Source organism: Colletotrichum truncatum, assembly GCF_014235925.2.
Source record: "Colletotrichum truncatum strain CMES1059 chromosome Unknown Contig_0005, whole genome shotgun sequence".
Taxonomy (NCBI): Eukaryota; Fungi; Ascomycota; class Sordariomycetes; order Glomerellales; family Glomerellaceae; genus Colletotrichum; species Colletotrichum truncatum.
Window position 1 is genome coordinate 147,794 of NW_027222402.1, and position 25,908 is coordinate 173,701.

At 53.1% G+C, this 25,908-nt stretch overlaps 9 protein-coding genes across 9 annotated transcripts; 7 read left to right on the plus strand and 2 right to left on the minus strand.

Annotated features, from left to right (window-relative positions):
• Positions 1-447: 447 nt before the first annotated feature.
• On the plus strand, positions 448-1,014 carry CTRU02_208039 (uncharacterized protein; the record flags this gene model as incomplete). Its single annotated transcript, XM_036729200.1, has 1 exon — positions 448-1,014. One exon carries the CDS (start codon positions 448-450, stop codon positions 1,012-1,014), a length of 567 nt encoding a protein of 188 aa, XP_036579032.1.
• Positions 1,015-6,103: 5,089 nt separating this feature from the next.
• CTRU02_208040 (uncharacterized protein) lies at positions 6,104-6,879 on the plus strand (the record flags this gene model as incomplete). The annotated part of the gene is made up of 3 exons (XM_036729199.1): positions 6,104-6,186; positions 6,422-6,531; positions 6,593-6,879. 3 exons carry the CDS (start codon positions 6,104-6,106, stop codon positions 6,877-6,879), a joined length of 480 nt encoding a protein of 159 aa, XP_036579031.1.
• Positions 6,880-12,143: 5,264 nt separating this feature from the next.
• On the plus strand, positions 12,144-13,217 carry CTRU02_208041 (aldo keto reductase; the record flags this gene model as incomplete). The annotated part of the gene is made up of 3 exons (XM_036729197.1): positions 12,144-12,166; positions 12,272-12,755; positions 12,822-13,217. The coding sequence occupies 3 exons, from the start codon at positions 12,144-12,146 to the stop codon at positions 13,215-13,217; spliced, it is 903 nt and encodes a 300-aa protein (XP_036579030.1).
• A 203-nt stretch (positions 13,218-13,420) lies between these two features.
• On the minus strand, positions 13,421-13,999 carry CTRU02_208042 (HIT domain-containing protein; the record flags this gene model as incomplete). Its single annotated transcript, XM_036729198.1, has 1 exon — positions 13,421-13,999. The coding sequence occupies one exon, from the start codon at positions 13,997-13,999 to the stop codon at positions 13,421-13,423; it is 579 nt and encodes a 192-aa protein (XP_036579029.1).
• A 620-nt stretch (positions 14,000-14,619) lies between these two features.
• On the plus strand, positions 14,620-14,911 carry CTRU02_208043 (metallothionein-i gene transcription activator; the record flags this gene model as incomplete). Its single annotated transcript, XM_036729196.1, has 2 exons — positions 14,620-14,822; positions 14,887-14,911. The coding sequence occupies 2 exons, from the start codon at positions 14,620-14,622 to the stop codon at positions 14,909-14,911; spliced, it is 228 nt and encodes a 75-aa protein (XP_036579028.1).
• A 439-nt stretch (positions 14,912-15,350) lies between these two features.
• On the minus strand, positions 15,351-16,650 carry CTRU02_208044 (GPN-loop GTPase; the record flags this gene model as incomplete). Its single annotated transcript, XM_036729195.1, has 3 exons — positions 15,351-16,147; positions 16,199-16,510; positions 16,575-16,650. The coding sequence occupies 3 exons, from the start codon at positions 16,648-16,650 to the stop codon at positions 15,351-15,353; spliced, it is 1,185 nt and encodes a 394-aa protein (XP_036579027.1).
• A 323-nt stretch (positions 16,651-16,973) lies between these two features.
• CTRU02_208045 (cell cycle control protein) lies at positions 16,974-19,139 on the plus strand (the record flags this gene model as incomplete). Its single annotated transcript, XM_036729194.1, has 1 exon — positions 16,974-19,139. One exon carries the CDS (start codon positions 16,974-16,976, stop codon positions 19,137-19,139), a length of 2,166 nt encoding a protein of 721 aa, XP_036579026.1.
• A 481-nt stretch (positions 19,140-19,620) lies between these two features.
• On the plus strand, positions 19,621-20,915 carry CTRU02_208046 (arabinogalactan endo-beta-galactosidase; the record flags this gene model as incomplete). Its single annotated transcript, XM_036729193.1, has 2 exons — positions 19,621-19,778; positions 19,832-20,915. The coding sequence occupies 2 exons, from the start codon at positions 19,621-19,623 to the stop codon at positions 20,913-20,915; spliced, it is 1,242 nt and encodes a 413-aa protein (XP_036579025.1).
• A 2,982-nt stretch (positions 20,916-23,897) lies between these two features.
• CTRU02_208047 (integral membrane mpv17 pmp22) lies at positions 23,898-25,106 on the plus strand (the record flags this gene model as incomplete). Its single annotated transcript, XM_036729192.2, has 4 exons — positions 23,898-23,966; positions 24,204-24,294; positions 24,377-24,921; positions 24,990-25,106. 4 exons carry the CDS (start codon positions 23,898-23,900, stop codon positions 25,104-25,106), a joined length of 822 nt encoding a protein of 273 aa, XP_036579024.2.
• Between the last annotated feature and the right edge of the window lie 802 nt (positions 25,107-25,908).

Here is a 25,908-nt window from a genome sequence, read left to right on the forward strand (position 1 = left end):
GAGGTGATACCCTGAGAACGGTTCATGCGTATGCAAACTGGGGGCGGAAGTAAGGGGGAAAACTTGGAAGTGGAAGATCGGCCAGCAGTTGAGTCAATGGAAGAGGTCTGAGTCTGGATCGTAGGTCGGGAGTGCGAAACAAGAGACGCGGAGAGTCAGGTTCGGGAAAGGGCTCAGACACCTGGTACAGTCGCAGAAGGGAAGTTATCGTCGGTAAAATGAGGGGACCAAGGGAGCGTCATCCGACTGGTACGTTGCAGTACGGTGTGTATAGCTGGTGGTATCGATGGCTCGGGCGGTACCTTGGCTTGTGGAGGTATCGAGGCAAGGCACACACACACACACACACACGACAAGGTATGTGGGTGTTTGTTCGTGGTGGTGGTCTCTGAGTGTGGTTGGTGGTTGGGACGCGGATTTTTGGGGGGCGGATGCCTGCTGTCGCAGATGAAGATGCTAAAACTGAAGCGAGCGTTTGGACCCGGACCAGGGCGTCGTCATTGGCTCGAGCCAAAGATGGGAAAACAGGCGTCGTTGAGAAAGAGTAGAGAAAAAAAAACAACAAAAAAGAGACACGCGGGACGTCGACTTGTTGGAATTCTTCGAGTGTTTCACCGCTCCAGGGCGTCTTCCTTCTTTTTCTTTTGTTTTTACTGCTTTGATGTTGTTCAAGACAAGCCGGACATATGTGGCGTCGCCAAGGTTGAAGTGTCTCGGAGACGCAGAGAGGGATTGACTCGTGCGTCAGATGTTTGGAAGGCGCTGCCACGAGGTAAAAGGAACGACGGCCGCGGTCAGATGATTGGAGTATTGATTGGCCAGCCCGGCGGTCCTCTCACTGGGACGGTGCAGTACGGATGCAGTCAGAGAGAGACACTGCGGAGAGAGTTAGAGCGAGTCGAGTCGAGTCGAGTGCTGATGAAGGAACGAGATTGGCGGTCAGGTGGAGGAATGTCGGCCAAGCACTCTGTATCGAAACAGAGGAAAGAAAAGATGGACTGCAGATGGCAGTGAAATGAGGAAGTGAGAGTGTACGAGAAAAGGAAGGGGGAAAAAAAGATTAATTTTGTTTTTCGGGCGAATTACCGACGAGTAGCGAAGATGAAATCCGGTAGGTACGGATCAAAAGCAGGAGATAAAAAAAGGAAAGTAAGGAAGGATTGGATGGAAAGAACTTTCCGATAATAGCGGTAGGAGCAAAAGGGAATGAGCCCACGATGCCAGTGCAGACTGCAGGTGCAGGTGCTGGTGCAAAGTGTGGAAGGCAGGCAGAGTGCAGGTGGAGGTAGGCAGGCACGAGTGAAAGCGAAGGAGGAGGTGTGCAAAAAAGCAGGAAAGGGAACAGATGATGGAAAGAAGGTGTAGCGAAATACACATACGCGACACTAGATACACAACACTACACTTGCGACTGCCACAAGGAACACATGCACAATATTGACGAGATTGGGATTGAGATTGAATTGGATGATCCTCTTCTCCCGTATCATCGTCCTCCCCTGGTCATCTTCACTTCGCTTTCGCGGGTCCGCCGGTCGTCTACGGATGGATCAATTTGGATGGAAATTCCCGTCTGGAAAAAAAAAAAAAAAAGACAGAGAAAAAAAGGGACGGACCAACTAATGGCTTCCGCCTTGATGGAATTTCAGCACACCCAAATCTCAATTCCAATGAAGGCTGATTTATGAAGGCGAGAAATGCATTTGTGCCGCTGGCTCCAGGGGCGCCATTTCCGAATCCTAAACACTCAGGACCACCTTCCAGGACCAAGACCATAGAAGCAATAGATTGATTAAACGGTGAGAGTCAAGAGTCAGACACATGGCGGGCTCTAGGGTCCTGTTCTTCCCACCTGGTATCCGTATATCGCTCTTCTCCGTCCTTTTGCTGGAACCTCCGACTCCCGGATCTACCTGGCCGCTCCCGATGCCCGCCACTATCTACATGGGCGAACTAGAAGGAGAAAGAGAGGAGGAAAAAAAATCAATTGGAAGTAATCAATTCGATTCAATGCTCCATCCACATAGCTACCAAATTTAACGAGGCGACTACAAAGGCGCCATCCTTCCCCGCAATCGCTCATCCATCATCCCTCCATTACACGGTCAAAGCCCAGTCAAAGTCGGTCAGCTAACTGTGTGACTGCATGCGTAGTGCCCCGGTTCTTCCTTCTCGAAGCAGATTCCATCGACTCGGGTTGTGGTACACCACCAAACTACATCCAGGGGTACCTCACAATTCCAGCAAAACGAGGCAGCAGGCTAGGTTCCGTCTGATGTGCTGTTTACTTGGTCCCGCCTGTCGTCCACTCTCCGTAGTCTTCCCGCCTTCCTTGGCCGCCCAAGTCCAATAATATGTCAATTATTACCGCGAGCGCCCTGATACTCTCATATTATTTTCCCTGCCGGACCTGGCAAACAGAACAGCCCCAACGGCATCCAAGCCTTGACAACCCACTCATGACCTCGAAACATTGCTAGACCGTTGCAAAGCCTGCAGGTGCAGGGTACTAAAATACAATCAGGAACATGGACGGGACGGTGGACTGGGAGCACGAGCCCCCCTTGCACGATGACCCGGATACCCACCCGCGACCACCACGCAACGCCCCAGCAGTGTGCTATGTACCCGAGCAAAGGCAGGTGTAACGCCCCTGCAGGGGCAATCGGGGGTCCCAGGGGGGAGGGGGGCAGCATCCAGGGGAACATTTTCTGGCCGCGGACAATGACGGCCAACAGGCACAACTGGCTGGCCCAGGGGCTGCTAAGCCGTAGTGTAGCAGGGCATTCAACCCAGTCGCCCTTTCCTTTCCACTGGGACCACTGGGGACCACCACTTACACTAGACCTGCCCTGCTTCGCCTATGACTTCCGCTGGGCCCTTTTTTTTTTTTTCCTTTCCTTTCCTTTACCAGGGCCTTGCCTAAGATGGTTTGCTAGTGCCTCTGGTGCCTGAAGCTATTCCAAAACGAGTAGCCATCACCCTCTATCCAATCACCTTCCAATTTCCCGGGTAAGAGCCCGATTCCGATCCTGACTGGCCGAACTCCCCTTTCGGGAAGAGCCTTAGAAAATCTGCTCGTCCTCCGTCATCTTTCTTCATTCATTGACCCAATTTCTGCTGCTCAATATTTGCCTTTATTTTCCACTTTCTGTTGATGACTGGGGCATTTTTGTTTCTTTTTCTCCATGACATGACCTTGTTCCGTCGTTCCCTCTGTTTGGACTCGACTAGCCTCCCGTTCCCTGTCCTGCTGACCAACTGGCCTGAGTTCCAGCTGATGGCTTGCGTCTCATTCGGGATGACGTTCCAATCTCTGTCTCTCCCACCAGCTTCGTGTCCATCGCTCCCGTTTCTTGTTTCTTTTTAGTCAGCCTCAAGGTCCAAGACAACGAAAGCATGGATCTCCGGTTACCAAGGATAGGCCACCCAACGGATACTAATCTCACCATTCTCATGCATCGTTTCGCTCCGTCTCCGCCGCCTACCGTCATTAAGGAGGAGTATCGATGACTCCGATCTCTTGTGGCAGGTTTGACAAAAAGGATCATGACCACAGGAGACCTTGGACGACGGCAGAACTCAACCTCCGGTGTCAGCTTTCAGGGCTACAGTTCCTCGGCCTCTTCCACTCTCATCCCCTTCATTAATTTCCCCGCTTTGTTGGATCGGTCTGTCCCATCATCAATACTACATATCTCTTCTCCATGACGAGAAGGTGACGAGGGACCATGGCCATGGTCTTCCCAGCGTCGCCGACATTCTCGTCAGAGTCCTTCTCGGCGAGATTCCCCCCACTGGGCCAGCCTAGCCTCCCATCTTGCTTTCTATCTCTCACCCTTGGCCGCAACTATTCCAATCTGGGGACTGAATACCACCCTTCCCCGTTACTACTCTACAACTTCAAACATGACAGGAACCCATCTAACAGCGAGCTCAACCAGCCGGAAACGTTTGGATCACAGAACAGCAAAAGCACATATCATTCGGCCTTCCCCGGCCACAGTCTTGCTTTGAAGTGTACTTCCCTTGCTTCTTACTATCGACCTGATAGCCATCTCTTGCTTCTGGATCGAGAATGTCTCACTCTCCCTCGGCCCGCTAGTCAGGAATCCCCGAGCGAGTGGCAGTTGCAGCCTGATGGCTGGAAAAAGGAAACACATTCCTATTATTTTTTCCTATTCAACTCTTCGGCTACCCAAACCGAGCGGCTGTCATTTCCAGGGTCTTCTGATTAAAGACGGGCAATGTGCCCCCGCCGCTGCCATAGTTTCTGGTATCGTCAGACAACATAGTATGCAGACGACCCAGCAATTCCAAGTCGATGTGTTGCTCTCGTCAGTCGACACCCATGTCTACGGTATTAACATGGAATTGTCGAACCGCGCCGTCCAAGGAAACATCCGTTTGTGTGAGACGGACACCTCTTCAGGGTCTCTCGTCCGGACCGGAATAACTTTATTGAACATTTCATAGAGAGTCAAGTGTCTCCCAAATATGCTATGCTTACATCGCCAGCTTGCAATTAACGCATCGTTACTTCGGGCCATGTCCAGAGGTCCCTCGCGGAGTTGTAAGATTGACGCCAGACGAAGGTCTTCGGATGAACCAGTTAATCATGCAGGTTCTGCACTGATACGGGTAATCCATAGTGTGGGAAAAGCGCTGGGTCGAATGTGCGGGTTGCTACCCGCTCCCCCCTTTGGTTTACTCGGTCAGGGACAAGCGTCCAGCACCATGAACAGTGTGAGTGGGTGGACCGAGTTTGTAACATTTTGCCTTAGCAACTGGATCGGCTGTCGCGACCCTGCGAACGCAAGTGCGCGCAAGTACAAGGTGATGAGCGGAAGTACACCAAGCCATGTTGGAGTGACGGCACCAGCGGGAGTGCGACTCGTGCGAAAGACGGAAGAGTTTAGTGCACGTGATGACGCTATCCATGACGTCCCCGTTGCGGTTAGCATCACGTCAGCAGCTCTCGGTCTTGTTTTTCTTGTTTACCCCTCTGGGTGTGAACGGAAAACAAAATTGATAGCCGTCCCGGATGGTTATTGGCTCATGGAAAAGAGCTACTACAAAGCAGGGACAGAGCTCCTAATTCGCACAGGGGTGCGGCGACAACAGCAGCAGCAGCAGCAACAGCCCACCTTACGGATATCAGGAGAGCAACAAGGTGAGTTGGGGTATTTGGGGGGAGCAAGAGTGCCGACTGGGCGGCCGTCTCGGAGAAGAGGGCAAGCAAAGTCGCACCGGAGCTTCGTCTTCTCCCATCTCCGTGCTGCTGTACGCAAGGTGCAGGACAGGGATGATGATGCTGCTCGTCCACCCCAAACGGGTCCGAGCTCTTTTCGCTTGCCAACCAATCAGACTTGTTGTACACGCCAGTCTGGTTTCCCTGTTTGGATCTGCCAACCAACTCGACTTCTGCGCCCACGCCCCTCGCCCTTGCGCTTACTCTCTTTCTCTCTCACTCAACTCAGATCGCTCACTTCTCCAGTCTTCCTTCTCCCTCGCCGGCCCCAGTCCAATCCAGTCCAAGTTCGAAGCTCCCCCAGCCACCCTCCACCACCTACCTTGGTGCTCCCTACTCCAGCCTCTGGGGTGGTCGCTCCAACTCAGCCAGAATCTGGCTTTGCCTCGCACACGCGTTCCCTTGCAAACAGTATGGCAGGGCGCGCACCGCACAGCTGTGTGAGGAGAGAGGAGGGAGCTCCCTCCTCCTCGTCCCCTCCTCCTGCACCGTACCGCACCACCACCGCGCACTCCCTCCTCTCTCCTCACGCCCGTTCCGCACCGCACACTGGGCTCCCGTCCCAGAGAGTAGAGAGCTAAGGTAGAGAGGTACCGTACCACACTACCACCAGCCGACTTGCACCCACCCACCTTGGGTTGGCCCCGTCTCCCTCCCCCAGAGCTTTCTATGCGCCGACCTACCTTACCTACCTTTCGTCCTTGCCGCCCCCCAACTCTTTCCTTTTCTCCTTACTTCTCCTACATCTTTCTCTCTCCTTTTCCCATCCATCTCTAGTCGGCTTTACACAGGAAACACACCTTGAGCTGCCCATCTTGTCCCAATTGAACACCCCAGAACCTTATAAGCATCATGTCTACACGCAAGAGAAAGCAAGAGGAGGAAGAGGAGCTTGTTTCCCTTCCTGACGAAGAAGGTGACGAGGAAGAAGAGGAGTAAGCTTCCCCCAGCCCCTTGATGACTACTTTGCGCCAAGTTCTTCCTGTGGTCTTCAAGTATGAAAGACCTTGTGGCCAATGACTTGAGCTTGGCTGTGCTGTTCCATGCCGGACTCCTCTCAACACCAGTCGCGTAATCGCAACTATGCGCGTGGCCCCCAAGCTACTGCGACAGCCTGACCCAGGCCAATGGCTTATTTCAGACAGCACGGCTAATATCGCGTGTCTACAGATACCAGGACGATGATGAGGAGGAGGAAGGTGACGAAGATGAAGAAGAGGAAGAGGAAGAAGAAGAGGAAGGCGATGCCGATGACGATGCGGAAGCCAACGGCGTAGAAGGTAACTTACTGCATCCGCTTCATTCATATTTGACCTCATCGCTAACCATCAACTTGCGCAGACAAAGCTCCCCCTTCAAAGAAGCGGAAGACCGAGACCGCCGATGGAGATGACGCGGCGACCGGCGAAGAAGAAGAGGCTGAAGATGAGCCTGAAGGCGACGATGATGCCGAGGAGGAAGAGGAGGTCGAGGCCGAAGGTGACGGCAATCAACAGGCTGCCAACGGCGTAGAGGATGCTCCCGCCAAGGGTGAGGTCAAGGTCACCGAGGCACCCGGCGCTACCAACGGCAATGCCGCGGCCGCCACGACCGCTGCCGTCGCTGCAGGTGGTGACGCTGAGGACTAAAACGCGGGCATGTTGCTGTCTCGTCGTCAACTGTTTGTTCTCTCTCCCCCTCATGTGTACGTCATGTAGTGTCGTTCTATCCTCTATCGTCAGCTTCTAGAATAGATGACGGAAGTGATCCCAATGAAAACCAGTATCAAAAAACATCGTACCCGTGACCATGATGAGAAGTGTGTTAGTTAGATATGCTTCGACCAGTATCGGTTGCATCCCGTTACATCTCGTTGGCAGACCACGGCGGTGCAACCGAATAACCTGTGCACGGCTATGGCTCGACGACTCGCCTTTTGGTTGATGGGAACTCCGTTTACAGTCAAAGGGTGGGTAGCAAAGAGCTCAAATACCCTCCCTTCCAGTCAGGCTTCAATCCATAGGTAGGCAGAACTGCCCAACTGAATTACACGTCCGTCTGCTGGCCCCCCCTTTCCCGATTTCGCGCATCGTCATGTGCGACAGAAATCCCCCGGCCGCCCAATTAACGTCGCAATCCTATTCCGAGAGAGCAGCAGCCCACCCTCATCATCACGGTGTGTGGTTGGTCGATTGCCGAGCGCAGACGGACGCTGCAGTGGCCGCGGTGGTCGGGGCCATGGGCCGGTCGCGGCGACGGTCGGCGACGAGCGGCATCGTTAATTTTTTTTTTTTTCTTCCTAAGGATGGGGGGTCTAATGTTGTCCGTGTCGGGAGTGTGCTTTTTCGGGGGGATCCGCTTGTGATGGCGGGATGGGGCCGTAACGGGCCGTTTGGCTTGGGGGGGGGGGGGGGGGGGGGGGGGGGATAAATCTGCTGTTGCGGGTACGATCTACTACGGAAGGTCGGGTTTAATTGTAAATCGGCTTCGAATGTAATATAAAATGTGAGAATCGGGTGCAGGGCAATGGACTACATGATGGCGAGGGCTACCTAGCTATGATCATTTCAGGTTGAGCGCCGGTGGGATGAGGTGCTTTTTAACAACGAGATTAGTAGAAGTGGGCATGCTTCTTTCATAGAGGTGCAGGCGGTCATTTGTGCCCGTCAACTCAATCGAGATGCTGCTGGAGGTCACGAATTTGGTAGAAGCGGCAATTAGGTCGCGATGTCACGTCTATTAGTTGGGTGGTAAGCTGGGAGGTAACTATCACTGGGGTTTCAGGGCGTCATCCGACGACATATATGCTAGATGGTATAGTCTTTTTCAGGGACGGAGTTGGCGATAAGAAACTTCTCGACGTCTTGCTCTTTTTCCTGGCTCTTTTCGTGGTCAAAGCCATGAGTTCTAGGTCCTGAGTTGGACGCTGTATTTTACCGACCGCTTTCTCAGTCTCATCAATGCTACAGTGAATGGCTAGTAGGCCAGCCCAGCAATTAACAAGTTGAGGGTTTTAACACACCACGGTGACATGTCGAAATGTCCCTACTCGCTTCGCTAGCTGCGACATTTTTCTTATAGGTTTATCGGTTGAGCAAAGCAGCTAGGTATCAAACACACGCGATTATCCCTTTCCTTGATAAACAACTTTTCTGAATACCAGTGCCCATCCATAGGGGTAGATTACATTATATGTGGATGGGTTTTAATTTGAATCTCAACTCGGTAGTCTGCTCATGTATAACTATCGCTCTCGGTCTATCTCTCAAATTCATAAATCCTCGTTTAAGTATTTTCAGCCTAGCATGAAGCCTTTCGCAAACCCACGCTGCCATTGCTGTCCTGTTACATAAACAAACTTCTCGCTCAGAGTTAAACTAAACAAATTACCTTCATCGAGATTATCACGAACAACTTCGTTGATTACAGAAAACAAATAGACAGAATCCATAGATAGTTCATCAACATGTCGAGAGGTAATGGTCATCCAACGACTTACTTGTGAATCCGACGAGAGACACGCCAGCTGGACAGCACAGATAGATTACAGTACTGAATGTCTATATGAAGAGTCTGCAACATTCTCGTACCGCTGATTGTAACGCCGAGTTGATGCTATCTAACTTGATGATATCGTTGTGGCAAATCATCGAGACAAAGCATCTTCTAGTCTGGCTAAGAGCAGCCGAGTTATCAAGTTCCAACAACGAAATCTATCGCCGATACCACTTATTTACAAAATGAAGTACAATACCACAACAATTAAGCATTATGCCACATTTTGGAGCATCACGTAGTATTCCTCCTCATCACTGCAAACCGTGACCCAACAGGTCCACCTCATTACTCAGCTGCAGTATGCCCGGAACTTGAGGGACGCGAAACAAGGGGGGACTCGGATCCCCCACAAACCTTAAATCCTTTGACATCGGCAGGGTGAGACAGCTATGGCTGTCAGATCATCTGTATGGTGAGAGCTTGAGGGATAAGTGGCTCGGTACTCGGGCGCTGTGGCTGCGTGTTAGTTGCTCAGGCGCCAAGAAGGCGACTGAATGATTAAAGGTTGCTGGAAATGGCTTTTACAGCGCAGACTGAACTGAATTGAGATGTTTTCTTGCATTTACATGTGGCAGGGTACTGTTGGCTTGGTTTCGCAGCTACTGGCTGTGGCGTCCCAAGATGACAAGACCCAGATCACAATGACAAAGCTACAAGAAGCTGGGTGATGAGAGTGGCTAACCCTACTTGTTCGCTTGTTGAATCACAAACATCCTTGCCCCCCCCCCCCCGACGGGACGTCCAGCAACACCATGCGAGACGGGAGCCGGAACACAAATCGAGCTTCCCCGCAACATACGTCCGGTGGACCAGTCGGGAGAGCAGGGCTAATGAGGCCACAGAGCTAGATGCAACCACATCGGACAGTTTAACGGGCACAGGGGTCCCTGTTGACCTTGATGGCCAATTAAGAGCTGTGATGAGCCGACCAAGGGTTTGTCCAGAGAGCGTCAGGGTCCATGGGACATTCAACCTGAGGGATGCGACTTTGGATGGGAAGGTTAAGCTATAGCTGGACTTGGAGTCGACACCTCCTCTGTGACTATCAAGTTGAAGACATGTAATGGAAGATCACGACTTGTTCTTAAAGATCAATAGAACCAGGTTAAAAGAACAATACAGAGCGAAGACAAAGCATAAGATGCGCAATTTGCGTATGAAATGACGGGATGGGAGAATAAGTACAGCATGGCCTCCCCACAAAGTCGTTTTCTTTGGACGATCACGCCACTCTTGGCTGACCTAAAGCAAAAGCACGTCAAGTCGGGCAATTTGTCGCAGCATAGCCGAGAGAACGAACCAACGGCTGGTGCGCCGGGCCGAGTGGCGGAGGTCCAATGTGACGTTGCGATGTTAATATAACGACAGGTCTTGATGGACTACAAAGACGAAGATTAAACAACAGACTTCAAGCGCATGAGATAGGAATCTTTAGTAAACAACTGACAGAGCCAACATCATGCTTTCAAGGCCAGTTTGCGGTTGTTTGTAGAGCTGTACTCTCTCAAGCACTCCTACAGCTTCTAATGTGTAAAATAAGTTACGTGGCAGAAGGGGCATCATTCGTGAAGAACTATGACAATTTGCATGCCTTCAACCGCCGTGTACGAGAAGAGTACAAACACATTGAAGGATGGAAAAGGACAAAAAAAAGGAAAAGAGAGAGCAGCAATTTATGTCAAGCAAGTCTGGGTCAAAACGTATTGCCACGCACGTGGGATACAGCAACTCAAGTATTTCCAACTCATGTGATCCAATAACCGCCAACGCCGATTGTAGCGCCAATGGAGACGAGGCTAACGTGGCATAATGAATGGAAGATTCTGGAATATTCATTCAAACTGGAACTTCCTCTCTCTAGCGGCCCAGTCGTCGTCGAGATAGAACAGACAGAGAAGATGGCGTTGGACCCAAGAGTCATGGCAGTGTGGGGTTGAAGATTTCCTGGCAAGACATTCGTGCGGCTGCAGAGGTCAGAAGCGCCAGGTTCCGCCAGGCCGGGTCCGCCTATAATCATGTACCGCAATACAGGCGCTCATCGTGGGGACATGTGTGAGTGACGTCCCAGTTGGCCCGGTACTTGCGCCAGGGTTGGGCTGGCCAAAGTTGGTCTCGGTGAGGCAAAACAAGTGGGAAAAGGTCAGAGGGACAAAAAGTGCAAAGAGAAATGGAGAAAGAAAAACCGCGCGTCGGGAGACATTTGCCCGCTCCAACGACGCGGATTGGAACGGGTAACAAGCGCTGCCAATCAAGCGGAGTGAAATTGGCTGACTAGGTCCAGGCCAGCAGCATCACTTTTATTTTTTTTTTCGCTCCTGGTTCTCCTCTTCGCTCATAAGCCGCAGCCGACCGAGATGGCATTTGGCTTTGTGTTTCCGGGGCCCCCCCTTTCCCCCTCCACTGTTGCCCCTCCATGTTATCGCGATCCCTGTCAGATGTTGAGACGATGCAAATAGTAAACAAGACGATCTTGGTGGCAAGTGGGCTATGAACTGAGGAAGACAGACGGCCGGCCAGTTTCCGGTGTCTTTCTGTGGCTTCCCCTCTCTCCATCAACTCCTGGACTTGCCTTTACTGGGAGTAGTGGCCGATGAAAGATGGCAAAAAGGACAAACCAGATTGCCATGCGTGGATAGGATTCGAGAAAAAAATCCCCACCCTCAAAGGAGGTTTGCGGAATGGTGGTTGTAAGTGACAGGAGGCTGGACGCCGATAGGGCGGCATATCAAAGGCCCCCCTCCCTGTCCACCCAGCGCATACTGCATGCAGTACGTACATAGTTAGTGGGCAAATATAGTGTACATACATGTGTAGTACTATAAGCGCATCCAACACGCACACGCATCTGAAGCCCTTGCCATTTACTGCGTCATTCCCTGGTACAAACCAGGTGGGGGGAGGGGCAATGCTTCCCGGGCAAGGCAGGATCAGGGGTGTTGGCGGGGGACGCAGTTTCCATGTACGTGTAGTGTACTACACCTCAATGGATTGGACCTTCCTCTACCACTTTTTTCATGCCGCGTCGGATGTACCTTCTCTCTGACCGAAAGAAAAGGTCCTCCTCAAGCCCAACACGTTGCAGAAGCGGCGATGCAAAGGATGCCGAGCGGCTCGTCTAGCTCCTCCAGCTGTTGCCCTTTTGCTGGGGCCCCGGTATAGCATTCCCCCCCTTCTGCTTACGTTGATCTACTGGCTCTGTGTCCCTCTCGATGAGGGTACAAAAGAGCTCCCATGTCCCGTGTCTCTCAGTCCATGATAGCTCTCTTGTTTCTCATCTCACGTCTTTCTGTCACTTAAGACCATTTGATTTCTTTCTTCCAAGATACCCCGTCTAGATCTACAACAGACATCAACCATGGCCGACACTAAGCAGACCACGTAAGTAACACTAACACCGCTACCACCACAACTTCTCTTCCTTGATTGTTTTTCTCTACCACCACCCGCAACTCTTACAATTACAATACTGACTCCTCTCTTCAGCCGCACTTTCACCCTCAACACGGGTGACAAGATCCCCGCCATTGGCCTGGGAACTTGGCAGTCCCAGCCCAACCAGGTCAAGGAGGCCGTCGAGATCGCCCTCAAGCACGGTTACCGCCACATCGACACCGCCTTCGCCTACGGCAACGAGAAGGAGGTCGGTGATGGCATCAAGGCCTCCGGCGTTCCCCGCGAGCAGATCTGGCTCACCACCAAGCTCGACAACCCCTGGCACAAGCGCGTCCAGGAGGCCATCACCAAGTCCCTCGAGAACCTCCAGACCGACTACCTCGACCTCTACCTCATGCACTGGCCCTCTTCCACCGACCCTGAGGACCTGAAGAAGCACTACCCCGACTGGGACTACGTCAAGACCTGGCACGAGATGCAGAAGCTTGTCGGTACCGGCAAGGTTCGCAACATTGGTGTCTCCAACTTCGGTCTTACCCACCTCGAGCGTCTCCTGAACGACCCCCAGACCACCGTATGTGACCTCTCGTCTCTGTTCTGTCGTGCGTGCCATCTTTAGACACTAACACAAATACCCCAGATCGTCCCCGCCGTCAACCAGATCGAGCTCCACCCCTGCAACCCCTCCCCCAAGCTCCTTGAGTACTGCAAGTCCAAGGGCATCCACGCCACTGCCTACTCCTGCCTCGGCAGCACCGACTCTCCCCTCTACTCCAACGAGACTCTTCTCGAGATCGCCAAGGCCAAGGGTCGCACTCCCCAGCAGGTCCTCCTTCAGTGGGGTCTTGCCCGCGGCACCAGCGTTATCCCCAAGTCCGTCTCTGAGGGCCGTATCAAGGCCAACTTCGACCTTGACGGCTGGTCCCTGACCGAGGATGAGATCAACAAGATCTCCGCCATTCCCGACCGTTTCAAGGTCTGCGACGGCACCTTCCTGCCTGACGGTGTCAAGGTCTTCTTCGGCGACGACGAGTAAATGCAATGATTTTTGGGTATGCGAAAGGGGAGTGAGTTTGGGTAGACTCACATAATGAGTAGACGAACAAAACAAAAGACGCTATAGCGTAAAACTATCCGTACTCGCTGCGACATTTGATGCAGCAGGATCTTAAAATCCATACATGAATAAAAAAAAAATTATTATAAAAAATTTGCAAGAAGAGAGAAAAGTGTTCGTCTTCACAGCTTAGACTTATGTGCCTCCTCCCGTAGAATATCAGCCACGTTTTCCCGCAGATCCTTGGCGAAGTGCTCGGCATCCTCCTCGTCCAGCTCCTCCCTGCGTCCTCGCCCAAACATGGTGAAGCTCTCGCTGTACCGGCCGCTGGCACGGATCTCGGGTCGCGGAATGAGGTGGAAGTGCATGTGCATGACGACCTGCGCAGCGGCCGCCCCGTTGTTCTGCACAACGTTCCAGTCCTCTACGCCCGTCGTGCGCGCGAGGGCGTTGGAAAGAATGCGCAGGTACCGGCCCATCTCGGCTGACTCTTCCGGTGAAGCATCGGTCAGCTTCGGACGGTGCGTGCGCGGGCAGAGGAGAAGATGACCGCGCGACAGCGGGAGGATGTCGAGGAAGGCGATGAGGGTCGGCGTCGAGAGCACGACGAAGGCCGGCGTACTGACTCTATTCGGGTTCAGCGTCGCGTCGTCTTGCGGGGGGTCGGACGGGTCGTAGGAAGGGTATTCGTCTGCGATAATGCAAAAGGGGCAGCTCGATTCCGGGGGCTCTACGCCCGAGTCGAAGGCGGCCGGTGTCATGATGGGCGGCAGACCAGAGATGCGTTGTCGTGGGGATGCGATGTCGAGCGTCGGAGGAGGCCCTTTTGCATTATCGGAGGGCGGCAATGCTATCTAGTGCCCCTTGAATTCAAGTTTGGTTTTATCACAGGAGATTGCTATGTGTGTTTGTGTGCTGCCAAGCTTGAAAAACAATCAATTCCTCAAGCTTTGCAAAGTTTACGGGAGAGATGACGCGAAGATTGGCCCAGTGCATGCTCCCCAAGATTTGTTTCCCGCGCCCGCAGCGATATCCGATATCCGTACCACTAACATTAACCTCGGGAAGTGGGCCGGACCGGAGGTGCTGTCATCTCTCTCTCTCTCTCTCTCTCTCTGCCTCTCAACCTTCCCCAAGCCCCACACCCGCCGGGCGCTCACACCGCCCAAGGACGTCCTTGCTTTTTCTGCCGTCTTTGCGCCTCACCGCCTAACAAATTGTCATCCAGCCCACCCTGCATTTCCAATCCACGTCCCGCCAGAAAAGAAAATCGTCGATTGCCTCGCCTCCCTCTACCCGTCGCATCCACCAACACCGTCGCAAGCCAGTTTCCCCCTCGCAACGACCGATAACCTTTCCGTCAGATTCACCAAACGAAAACATGTCCCGCGAAGCTTACCAGGTCCCGACCGCCGGCGCCAACTCGGCCCCCAGCGCCGCTGCCTACTCTTCCTACGGCAACGAGGGCCCCCAGATGCAGTACCTCTGCGGAGACTGCGGCCTCAAGTTTCAGCTGCGCCGCGCCGACCCTATCCGCTGCAAGGAGTGCGGTTGCCGTATTCTGTACAAGGAGCGCACCAAGAGGTGAGTCTTTTTTTGCCGCGGTGGTGGTTTTGCCGTGAAGTGCGCACGCGCTGACTCTTTACAGAATGGTTCAGTTTGAGGCGAGATAAAATGATATGACGAGGAATGGCTTGAGGTCATGATGGTGCTTGAGGAAGGGGGCGGAGCTGCGATGAGCGAAGGAGGGCCACAGGGGTCCCGTCATTTGCATGTCTTGGAGAGCGGCTAGGGGTTTGAGACATAGTCCCGCGATTTGACGTCGTCTGGCTGCGAACAAGGACGACGGGCGTGGCGGAGGAAAGCAAGCCTCATGTGGAGGATCTCAAAACATGGCACGCTAGGGGCTACACAACCGAAACAGCGTCGCAAACACGCAGAGATTCCAGGAGTTTAGGGGCTTTGGGGGGGTTCAAAATCAATTCATAGAGCAAGGCATCTTGTGCACCTGTTCTTCCTTTTCCAGGTATCTCATGATAATGCAGCAACCTTCTAAAACGCCATCCCCTGTGCCCGAGATTCATTCTATGTGCATAACTGTCCCCAACCTTGTTACGACTGGCGCGTGTGTAGGTACTTGGCGAAGCTGCCCTCCGCCATGATAGATTCGCCCTCGGCCTCAATGGCTGCCTCGTAGCGGGCCTGTAGTCCTTCCCTGTCATCCTCGTCATCTGGCATCTCGTCGTCGTCCACATCGCTGACAACATCGATGCCATCATCCTCCTCATCTGGCTTGACAACCTGGGGCTTCTTGCCAGCATCCACCGACATGCCCTTCATCATCTTGTCAAGTTCCTGCTCGCGAGTCTTGCGCTTCTGCTCCTCACGCTCCTCCCGCCTGCGCTGCAGCTCAGGAAGGTAGTCCTGCTTGAACTCCTCCGCCTTCTCCTGCACCGCCTCAAAGAACTCGTCCATACCCGTGCCCAGACGAGAGCTGACTGGCACGAAACTGAGGTGGGAGTAGAATTCCTCCAGCATCAAGCTCATCGAGTTGAGCAGACTGCCCATGTACCCAGTGCCGCCGCTGCCGCCGTCTGCCGTCTCGTAGCCTCCAATCACGTCGCTCATCTCGTCCCGCTGGAGGGCCTCCTGGAACGCCTCAAAGTCGGTCATCCACTCCTTCGCAAAGGTCGCGTCCTGCACGTCGGTCTTGTTGAACACCAAAATCATGGGGAGCTTGGTCTTGTACAGGATACTGCAGGCGTACAGCATGTTGCTCATGAAGGTGCTTGTAGACGTGGTTCTCGGGGTGTCGATAACGTAGGCGATAACAGTCGGGAAGGAGGAAGCAAGAGATTCAAGGAGAATGGTACCACTGGCGGACCAAACGAAGACCTCAATCTGGCCGGCTACGACAATGTCAGCACAAGCTTACGAAGGTATAGCTGGTTTAAACTCACGAGTGTCGACGAGAATGTTCTTGATAGGCGTCTTGTCTGGGTTCTCCGGGTCTGGCGCTGCACGCTTGTCGAGAAGGTTGACGATCTGGTCGACCTTGGTGGCGAAGAGGTTCAGCGACGTCAAGATTCCACCGTTCGGGCCCAGGTTGTACTGCTTCATGACCTCCTCGTAGTTGACCGAGTCGCGAATGTCGATGTTGCTCTCGAAAGGAACGTTGAGAACTGCAGGGTCCAAGTTGATCACATAAGGAGGCTCCTTCTTCTCGTGAAGATATGAGTTGATACGTCGCATGAAGGTGGTCTTGCCAGAGCCTGGAGGCGGTATTGGTCAGCGGGAATTCAAGCCGAGTCTATAGTAGTGACAGAAGACACTTACCGGCCATGCCGACAACGACAATAGAGACCGGCGAATTGGTCGCCGGAGCGGGCGTGGTTGAGGAAGTCGAAGCCATTTTTTCTTTTTGGTACAGATGGTGTAGTCAGAGTCGGCTTCAACGGGGAATGTTCTCGGTCGCTAGAAAAAAGTTCTGGAAGAGTTAGAAAGAGCTGGATGCCCCGCGCGGGGCGTTAGAGTGGACAAGGCCCCTGTAAACTACTAATCAGCGCCCCCCTGTTCCTTTCCAAAATTTAGATGGTCCGTGCTGGAAGTGACGTCCAACCTGCATCGATAATTCGTTTGCAGTCTTGATTGACCTGACCACGCGAGCTTCCTTGCTTTCAATTGTTATTCAACTGTCTGCTTACAACACCAACCCATCGGCGGTAGATAGGAGCCATGGATGGCCTCGATGACTTTGAGAAGGCTCTCGCAGCTGAGAAAGGCGAGCGAGAGCGCATTGAACGCGACAAGGAGGAACGTAGGCAGAGAAAGAAACAGCGCCATCACCATCACCACCACCGCGACCGCGATAGGTCATCTGAGAGACGTCGAGAACGCGAACACGATAGGGATAGGGATAGTGCCAGGGACCGCGACCACGACCGCGACCGCAATCGTGATCATGATCGCCATCGCCATCATAGATCGCGACGGCACGACGATGATGAAGAGGATGGACATAGACATAAGCGATCTCGCCATTCAAGAGACGACGAGGAGCGACGGTCGAGGAGACACAGGGAGAGAGACGATGAACCACGTGACGGGAAACACGAGAAGACATCCGATCCGAAGGAGGATTTGCCTCTACCCGATGAGGAAAAAGCCCCTGAAGAGACAAAACCCTCGACGCCGCTGGTACGCGACTCCTGGATGACTACGCCTTCGGCCTTCGAAATCGAATACGTTCAGCGCAAAGACAATAGCGCTAAGCCACCACCGCCGAAGGAGGAGCCAGTCAGGGTGGTCCATGACCGAGAAATTAATCGCGATTTTGGGGATCTGAGCAACGTTACGACTTTAGACGAGAAGCTACCGCCGAAGGAAAGGACAATCAACTACACATTTGGAGACAGCGGCTCTCAGTGGCGTATGACCAAACTCAAGGGCGTCTACACTTTGGCCGAGGAATCGGGGCGGTCTGTGGAAGATGTCGCTTTGGAGAGGTTTGGCGATTTGCAGGAGTTCGACGACGCCAGGGAAGAGAAGATTGAGATCGACCGGCGCAAGGTGTATGGCGAGGGCTACGTGGGAAAGGAGAAGCCCACTGGCGACTTGTATCGCGAACGCATGGAAAAGCACCGCCCGGAGACAAAGGTCGCTGACTCAGGCCCGATGGAAGATATCGAACAGGGCACCGTCATTCCCGATGATGCCATGATGCATACCCCTATCGACCAAACAGCTTTGAACAGAATGCGGGCACAGATGATGAAGGCTAAGCTTCGTCGTGCTCCCGATGCTGCGAAGCTGGAAGCCGAATACAACCAAGCCGCAGCTAGTTTTGCCACGAACGGACCGCAGTCTGTCGTCCTTGGCGTCATGGACAACCGAATGCTGGCAGGATCGCGAGGCGAGGTTAAGGCTGTGGAAACCAAGCGGGGAATAGATCGTGGCAATGTGGAGGCAAACGAGGACATGTCAATTGAGGATATGGTTCGTGAGGAGCGCAGGACGCGCGGTCAAGCGGGTGGTGAGGGTATGCGACTCGCTGAGCGTATTGCGAAGGACGGCAAATTCGATAACGACTTGGATTACATGGACGAAAACGCAGAGAAGCTTGCCAAGAGAGTTCACAAATCAGAGATCAACCTGAAGAACGTTGCCGTCAACGAGTATCAGAAGGTGTCGCGGATCTTGGACAACTGCCCGCTCTGTCACCACGAAGACAAGGGACAACCGCCTCTGGCGCCGGTAATCTCCCTCGGCACTCGCGTGTTCCTCACGTTGCCTACCGAGCCCGAGATCAGCGAGGGTGGTGCGGTCATCACGCCCATTGCCCATCGCAAGAACCTCTTGGAATGCGACGATGACGAGTGGGAGGAGATCCGCAATTTCATGAAGTCACTCACGAGAATGTATCATGAAAAAGGACAAGAGGTGATCTTCTACGAGAATGCTGCCACACCGCAGAGGCATCTTCACGCCGCTATGATGGCAGTGCCAATTCCTTATGAGGAAGGTGCTACGGCGCCGGCGTATTTCAAGGAGGCTTTCCTCACTACAGACGACGAGTGGTCGCAACACAAGAAGATCATCGACACTGGCGCCAAGGCCCGTGACGGTATGGGTAGGATGGCGTTCCGACGCAGCATTGCCAAGGAGATGCCCTACTTCCATGCCTGGTTCACGCTCGATGGCGGTCTTGGGCACATTGTCGAGAACTCTAACCGCTGGCCAAGAGGTGATCTATTCGCGAGAGAAATCATTGGAGGTATTTTGGACGTAGCGCCAGACGTGATTAAGAAGCAAGGCCGGTGGAACAGGGGCGACCGTAGAGTCGAGGGGTTCAAGAGGACATGGAGGAAGTTCGACTGGACCCGAGTATTGACAGAAGGTTAGATGTCCGAGGCCAAGGCTTGTCGTTACCAGCCTCCGTATCACACCACATAATACAACTTTCATGATCGAATCAGATACCTCGGCCTAAACCGCAGTTCCACGGTCTAGACCTCTCGTCGATATTTTCTCTCCAATTCCATCTCCACCCCCAACCATGGCTAGTGACGAGTGACACAATAAATTGTTGGAGGCACATTGCCCGAAAATGCGGGAGGGACAAGGGGGATTTTCCAGGCGCACCAATGGTCAATGGGTCAAAGATGGGGTCTGTCCCCGGCAACCCCGCGATGAACCCCAGCCCCCGCAACCGGGCCGTCTCCAGTTACACCACTACGAGATCTTCCGCGAGTCCTCACGTTGAATTGAGGGATAAACTAAAAGAAAAAGATTGCCGAACTCATGACAGCTCGGTTGCGTTTATTTTGCTCTTGGCATACAGAACCATGGTTCGGCGCCCGCCGGCACGTGAAGCGGTGAATGAATGAGGGCCATATATAATGGCAAGCTCCCTCTATGTGAATGCAAAGAGCTTGTGCAAGGCATCGTGTGTCATCACTTCACCATGATCGCGCCCCGGCTCTTCTCTCTGCTTGGCCTAACGGCCCTGGCTACAGCGGCACCCGCTGCTGTGGACAGCAAGTAAGTTACGAAGAGGTCTGATGCTGAGATATCGTCTAACAAAGCAAACGCAGTGCCAGCCCCGAGAAGCCCTTCTTCTACAAGGGACATGACTTGAGCTCCCTCAAGATGCTGGAAGAGTCTCAGAACATCTTCGTCGACACGGCACGCGGCAACATCGAGCGACCCGCCGACGACATTCTGGCTGACGGCGGTATGAACGGTGTCCGTCTGCGCCTCTGGGTCGATCCTCCCGACGGAACCTACGGCCTCAACTACACGATTGCGCTCGCGAAGCGCTTCCAGGACAAGGGACAACGCATTTTCCTCGACTACCACTTCACCGATTGGTGGGCGGACCCGCAGAAGCAGCCTATTCCTGCCGCGTGGCCGACGGAGCTGGAGCCCCTGGCTGGTAGACTGAGGACGTACGTCCGCGAGACGCTCGTCGCTTTTAACGAAGCCGGCGTCAAGCTCGACCTCGTATCCCTCGGAAATGAGCTCCGTCACGGTCTGCTGTGGCCAATTGGCTATGTTGATGTCGACGTTGAGCCATGGTCGGAGCTTGTCGAGAGCTTTGCTGGTCTGGCTACGCTCTACAAGGCGGCTCGCGCTGGTGTCAAGGACGCAACGTGCGCCGGGGTGCCCAAGCCAGAGGTCATGCTGCACATTGACAACGGCTGGAACCTGACGCTGCAGGAGCGATGGTACGGCGCGCTTGTTGAGAACGACGTGCCGCTGTCCGCGTGGGACGTGTTCGGCTACAGCTTCTACCCGTTCTACGGCACATCCGCCACGTTCGAGAACCTCGAGACCACGCTCCGCGTCATGGGCGAGAAGTACAACAAGCCGCAACAGGTCGTCGAAACCGACTACCCGGCCATCTGCAACGGTCAATGGAACCCGATCCCGCCTTCTTCGGAGCCGAGCATCCCTTACAGCGTCGAGGGCCAGATTGAGTGGATGGGCGAGGTTCTGAGAATCGTCCGCGAGGTGCCCAACGGTCTCGGACAGGGCGTGTGGTACTGGGAGCCGGCCTGGCTCAACAACACGTCCCTGGGCAGCGCGTGTAACGATGCCATCCTTTTCGAGCCCGATTACAGCGCGTGGCCGAAGACGGTGGGATACTCGCGGCCGTCGGTGAATGTGTACTTGTAATGGACGACACTGCGCGTCTGACTCGACATAAGGATAGTTAAGTTAATTGACTTGGTTCTACTACGTTATATGCTTTGAAAAAGCTTGTGCTGTCTTTCGGTATCAGTATTTCGAAAAGATCGTCAGCATCGTATGCACCAAGAATCTCTTCCAAATTCCGCTTTCCAAGTTGCCAAGAACAGCAACTACATGCCATCGTAGTCGTAGTGATGTCTTTTAACTTTATTAGATTTTCTCAGTTGGTTTGGAAGTGGAGTTCGGCCGGGATGACATAGCCCGTAACGTAAACTCAAACATCCGTCTTGGGGTCTGTCGATTCGTCATTTCTATTGATAGTCGGAGGGGTGTGGACTATCGCAATTAAGGTCCTCATTCACATTACATAGGCTTTCGCGCAGCCAAGCGCCGGGAAGACCGTGTTGAGAGGTTTATGTCAAAGCTGTAATATAGCTGGGATGAGGAGCCGAGGAGACTTTGACGCTGGTCATGCGCGGCAGTAGAAAAAGACTATGTGTTTGTCCACAGTTTTGGGCATTAAGAGGCAGTGACTGAACGGTTTGTCGAGCATAAATAACGGAATTGTTCGGTATATGACAAAAAAAAGCAAATGCATTCCGGGTTGAAGGAACCACGGTTCAGAAAGCTCTACATAATTCAACAGTCTGCAACTTAGATGTTGCCTCTGGCAATACATTTTGAGATTTTGAAGCGCAATTCAACCGTAGGAACACTGCCAGAAGTGGAAACGAAGACGTGAACCTCAAAGTTATGAAATCAGACCCTGTCCTGTCGCTACGTGTAAGATGGTGCCCATGTCTGTTGTTATTGTTCGAGCCTTATAATTCGCTACGTTGCCGTCCATAGAACCCTCGATCATCTCACCGAGGGTTGCCAAATCTGGGAAGACAAGTCGAGCTATCTCAAGCTGAGGAAGTCTCAGTGTCCGGGTAAGACCTAAAAGCGAGTTGTGTTCTATCAGAATATCCAAGGCCTCCAACTCAACAGCTCAGCCGGATGCGTACAACCGGCCACATCTAGCAAGCTCGTTGTTGTGCTCTTGAACAGGACCAAATTTTGAAACGCAGCAAGTCACGGAATCATTTTCTTCGACTCTCAGCATGACGCGCGAATCTCTCAACATCTCGCCACTCGGGACTCGAGAGCGCGAGGGTTCTGGTACCGAGGTTGACGGCCAACGTGCACCCGTGAAGCACACATTAAAGAAACCAGAATCAACGTGTAGTTGACGGGAAACAGTTCGAGGATGCTATTCATCTGAAGAAACGACGAGGAGGAAACAAGAAGGACGGTATTAAAACAACGAAACATGACGAATGCATAGAACTGTCCAGGTTTATCCCGCCTGCGGGGGACCCCTATTTGTGTTTACAAGCGCAAGCCTCGAATTTCACACACGACGTAGTGCTACTGCTGACAAGCTCAGCCATGCATGTAGTTTCTTGTTGCATGGAATGGACTGCGTTCCAAGAAAGCTGTCAGAAGTCAAATTAGGACGGCGTTCCCAGGACGTCAGCCGCTTTCGTCCCTGAACAGCAGCGGTTACCCCACGATCAAAAGTGATGATGAAACGGGGAGCATTGATCGGGAAAGAGAGGGCGTGTTTGGGGTTCAATGCAAACGGTTTCTGTTGGAACAATGGGAGTGTGGTGGCCAGGCATCCCAAGTATAGTCCGAAGTAGGGATTCGGTGATCGACGCCGAGATGGAGATGGAAGATGGAGGGTAGAGACGAGGATGGAAGGGGGGCTGGGTCATGAGTGCGCACTGTGCGGTATAACGACAGCGTGCTTCGGTACGGTCGGGGTCATCGGGTCATGGGCGAGTCCGCTATACGTACCGGCAGTCACCGCCTATCTTCACTAGAGAGGATTATGTCATCAGCAGCCATCCGGCAGCCGGAAATAGAGCTACCGCCAGGTGCGCCAGTCAGTCAGTCAGCCCAGCCTACCACTGTCATTTACGTCCCAACCAAGCCAAACGTAGTGCTCTGCCTACCCAATTTGCCCCAGTAAACCGTGGGGTATTGGACGGGAAGGACGCTCTGTCTCCGCTCCTGGACACACAGTACCACAGTGTTTAAGTGTCTTGAGCGCTGTGGCGTGCTCCGAAACTCCGCCCGACACTACTATGGTATAGCTTTTTTTGCCATTTCCTTGCATTTTCGCCCCATTGTTTTCTGCTCTCACCCTCCCCCCTAAATGGATTTCAATGCTTCCCAGAGCAAAATACCTTCCTGGTCTTGTTCCTCATGAAGCACGCAAAGCAGCAGAGGTGTACATAGTAGCGCCAGAAGACAGTTTGCGCTCTCGGAGGCCCTGCGTCTCTTGAAGTGTGTGTTACCGGGATTAGTTGGCATCTAAATCGACCTTCCCCATCTTTTTTTGCTCTCGACATCCTTCGCATCTCCATCTAAAAACACATCACTCCTACGTACATTTGCCAAGTGGTGATTGCGTTTCCTCTTTCTCTTTTCCCCTAGCTACTCAATTTTGTTTCGGTTCCTTTCTCTTCTCACGCCCATTCTGCCTCCGCGTTACCTTGTCCTCTCGTAATAGCTTAGAGGATTTGCTCTCCCCCCTCCCCCGTCCGTCCCCTCCAAGCCGCCAGTGGAACAAAGCCTCCGTAGCCTGACGCCGTTATCATCGGATCCGGCCAATCATCGTCAGCGCCACCCAGAGAGCCTTTGGCTACTGTGTCGTCATCGTCTCCAGCTTCGAAGCCTACCGAAGCATCAAAAAGTGCTGCAGAAAACCGGGAGACAGAGAGAGAGAGCGTCCCCTGTTTGTGCACAAGCGCCTTACCTACCTTGTTACCTCATTGTGAGGAAAAAAAAAAAAAAAAAACAGGAGCTCAGGACCGCCCGCACCTTTTGACGAGTCGATCCTCGATCCAAGCCAAAGAAGGCGCAAGAAGAAAAAGAAGCATCGCCGCCCGGCATTCCACCCTCTTAATCTCCTTCACCATGTCGTGGGAACTCTCTCGCCGTCGCATTGTCCGAACCCTCAACGGCAAATATCTCTTCGGACGTCTTGTATGCCATTCCCTTCCAATCACATTCAACTCGCATCAATACCATCATCTCCCATCTGCTCCCCCACGCCTTTGCATTCCTCGCAATCCATCTCTGAATTTGAACCGGGCATGTCTTGCCTGTCCATATCATTCCACATGATGCGCCTCACCTTTTCTTGAATTACATCGCATCTACTGCCAACGCCGGAGCATCTCAGTGCGTTCTTTGGCTGACCTGTATTGCTTGTTAATTTAGCCCTTGCTTCACGCAATCGTCATCTTTATCGAGATGGCGCTTGTCGCCAGGTTGACCGCCCGGTTCAACCAGTACTACGATGAACGCCCACGTACGTTGCAACGAACTCCTACACCTCCAAAAACCCGCTGCCCACAATACGTTTTGATATTGACTCTTTTCGTTTCCAACAGTTCTTACTATGATGGTGACCAACGCCATCCTTGGTGGAATTGCCGATACGACAGCCCAAACGATTACGGCGTTCCGCCAGAAGGCGCTCAGGAAGCCTGGAGGCGTCGATAAGGATGACAGCGTCGCCATCGAGATCCACGAGCTCGACCGAAAGAACCCCTTCCTCGACAAGGACCTGATCCCCGAGTCCAAGGTCCTTCCGCCGCCGTTTGACTTTGAGCGCCTCACCCGCTTTATGGCCTACGGTTTCGCCATGGCGCCTCTGCAGTTCCGGTGGTTCAAGTTCCTGTCTTCGACGTTCCCTATTACCAAGACCAGCGCCTTTGTTCCCGCCATGAAGAGAGTCGCATTTGATCAGCTCATCTTTGCGCCGTTCGGTCTCGCCTGCTTCTTCTCCGTCATGACTGTCGCCGAGGGCGGTGGCCGCCGTGCCGTTTACCAGAAGCTTCGCGACATGTACGTCCCGACGCTCAAGGCCAACTTCGTGGTGTGGCCTGCCGTACAGATCATCAACTTCCGCCTCATGCCGGTGCAGTTCCAGCTGGTACGTAAAGCCCCAATACTGAATCCTCTGCCTAAACAAAGCAATGTCCTGACCATGCTTCTTTCCAGCCCTTTGTTTCTACCATTGGTATCGCGTGGACGGCCTACCTGTCCCTGACCAACGCCTCCGATGACGTCGACACCCGCCTCGCGGCCCGCGACGACGACCATATTCGCCTCAGCTAAACACATACATTTTGGTTTTGGTTGCTTCTTTTTTGGTCTGCTATTTGGCAAGGACCGGGATAGGTCGCAGGTCTTACACCATGGCAGACATGCGGACGGCGTTACACAGATTTACTCGAGAGGTTTCAAAGGGTTTTGTTCAACGGCTACAAACAGCACCGGATGCTTGGAATGGCTACAGGCGTCCGGAGTGTAAATATGGGGGAATTCCGAATTGGGCGGGTTTCTCTATTTTTTTTTGTTATCCTATTACCGACGTCTTCTTTTGTCAAAAAACAGCACTAAATCGCAGTCGCTCACAAACTTTGGTTCTCAAGCTTCTTATCTGGTGATTGAATTGTGTAGTCTGAGAAATGTGGTAATCGTTCTGAATGCATATTGCAGATGGCATATAAACCACCCGGTGTATCTTTCGGTCTTACTGGGGTTTTTTGATAGTACCCGCCCCTTAGCGACCCTGATGTCCCCATCCGATCCGATCCCGGACAGGTAAGGCGTGTTGGGATTCTATTGATTAAGAGATTCTTGTCAAATTTCACACGAAATGCGTTCAGAAAACAGTGAGCATCAAGTAGCGTGACGCAACCCCTTCTTGCCAGTAGTGCGTATGAGGCTGGCTAAAACCACCTGATTGCCCAATTATAACTGCGAAACAGGAAACGGGCAGCCAAGACGCCGCAGGCGAAGTCGTCTTGTCACAGCTATGAGTTGACGGGGTGTTGCAGTGGCCGGTTGGCTGGCGGGAGGGGACTGACGGGGGGTTCCTAGTGGCTGGATTAAGTGAGCTGAGGCACCTTATCAT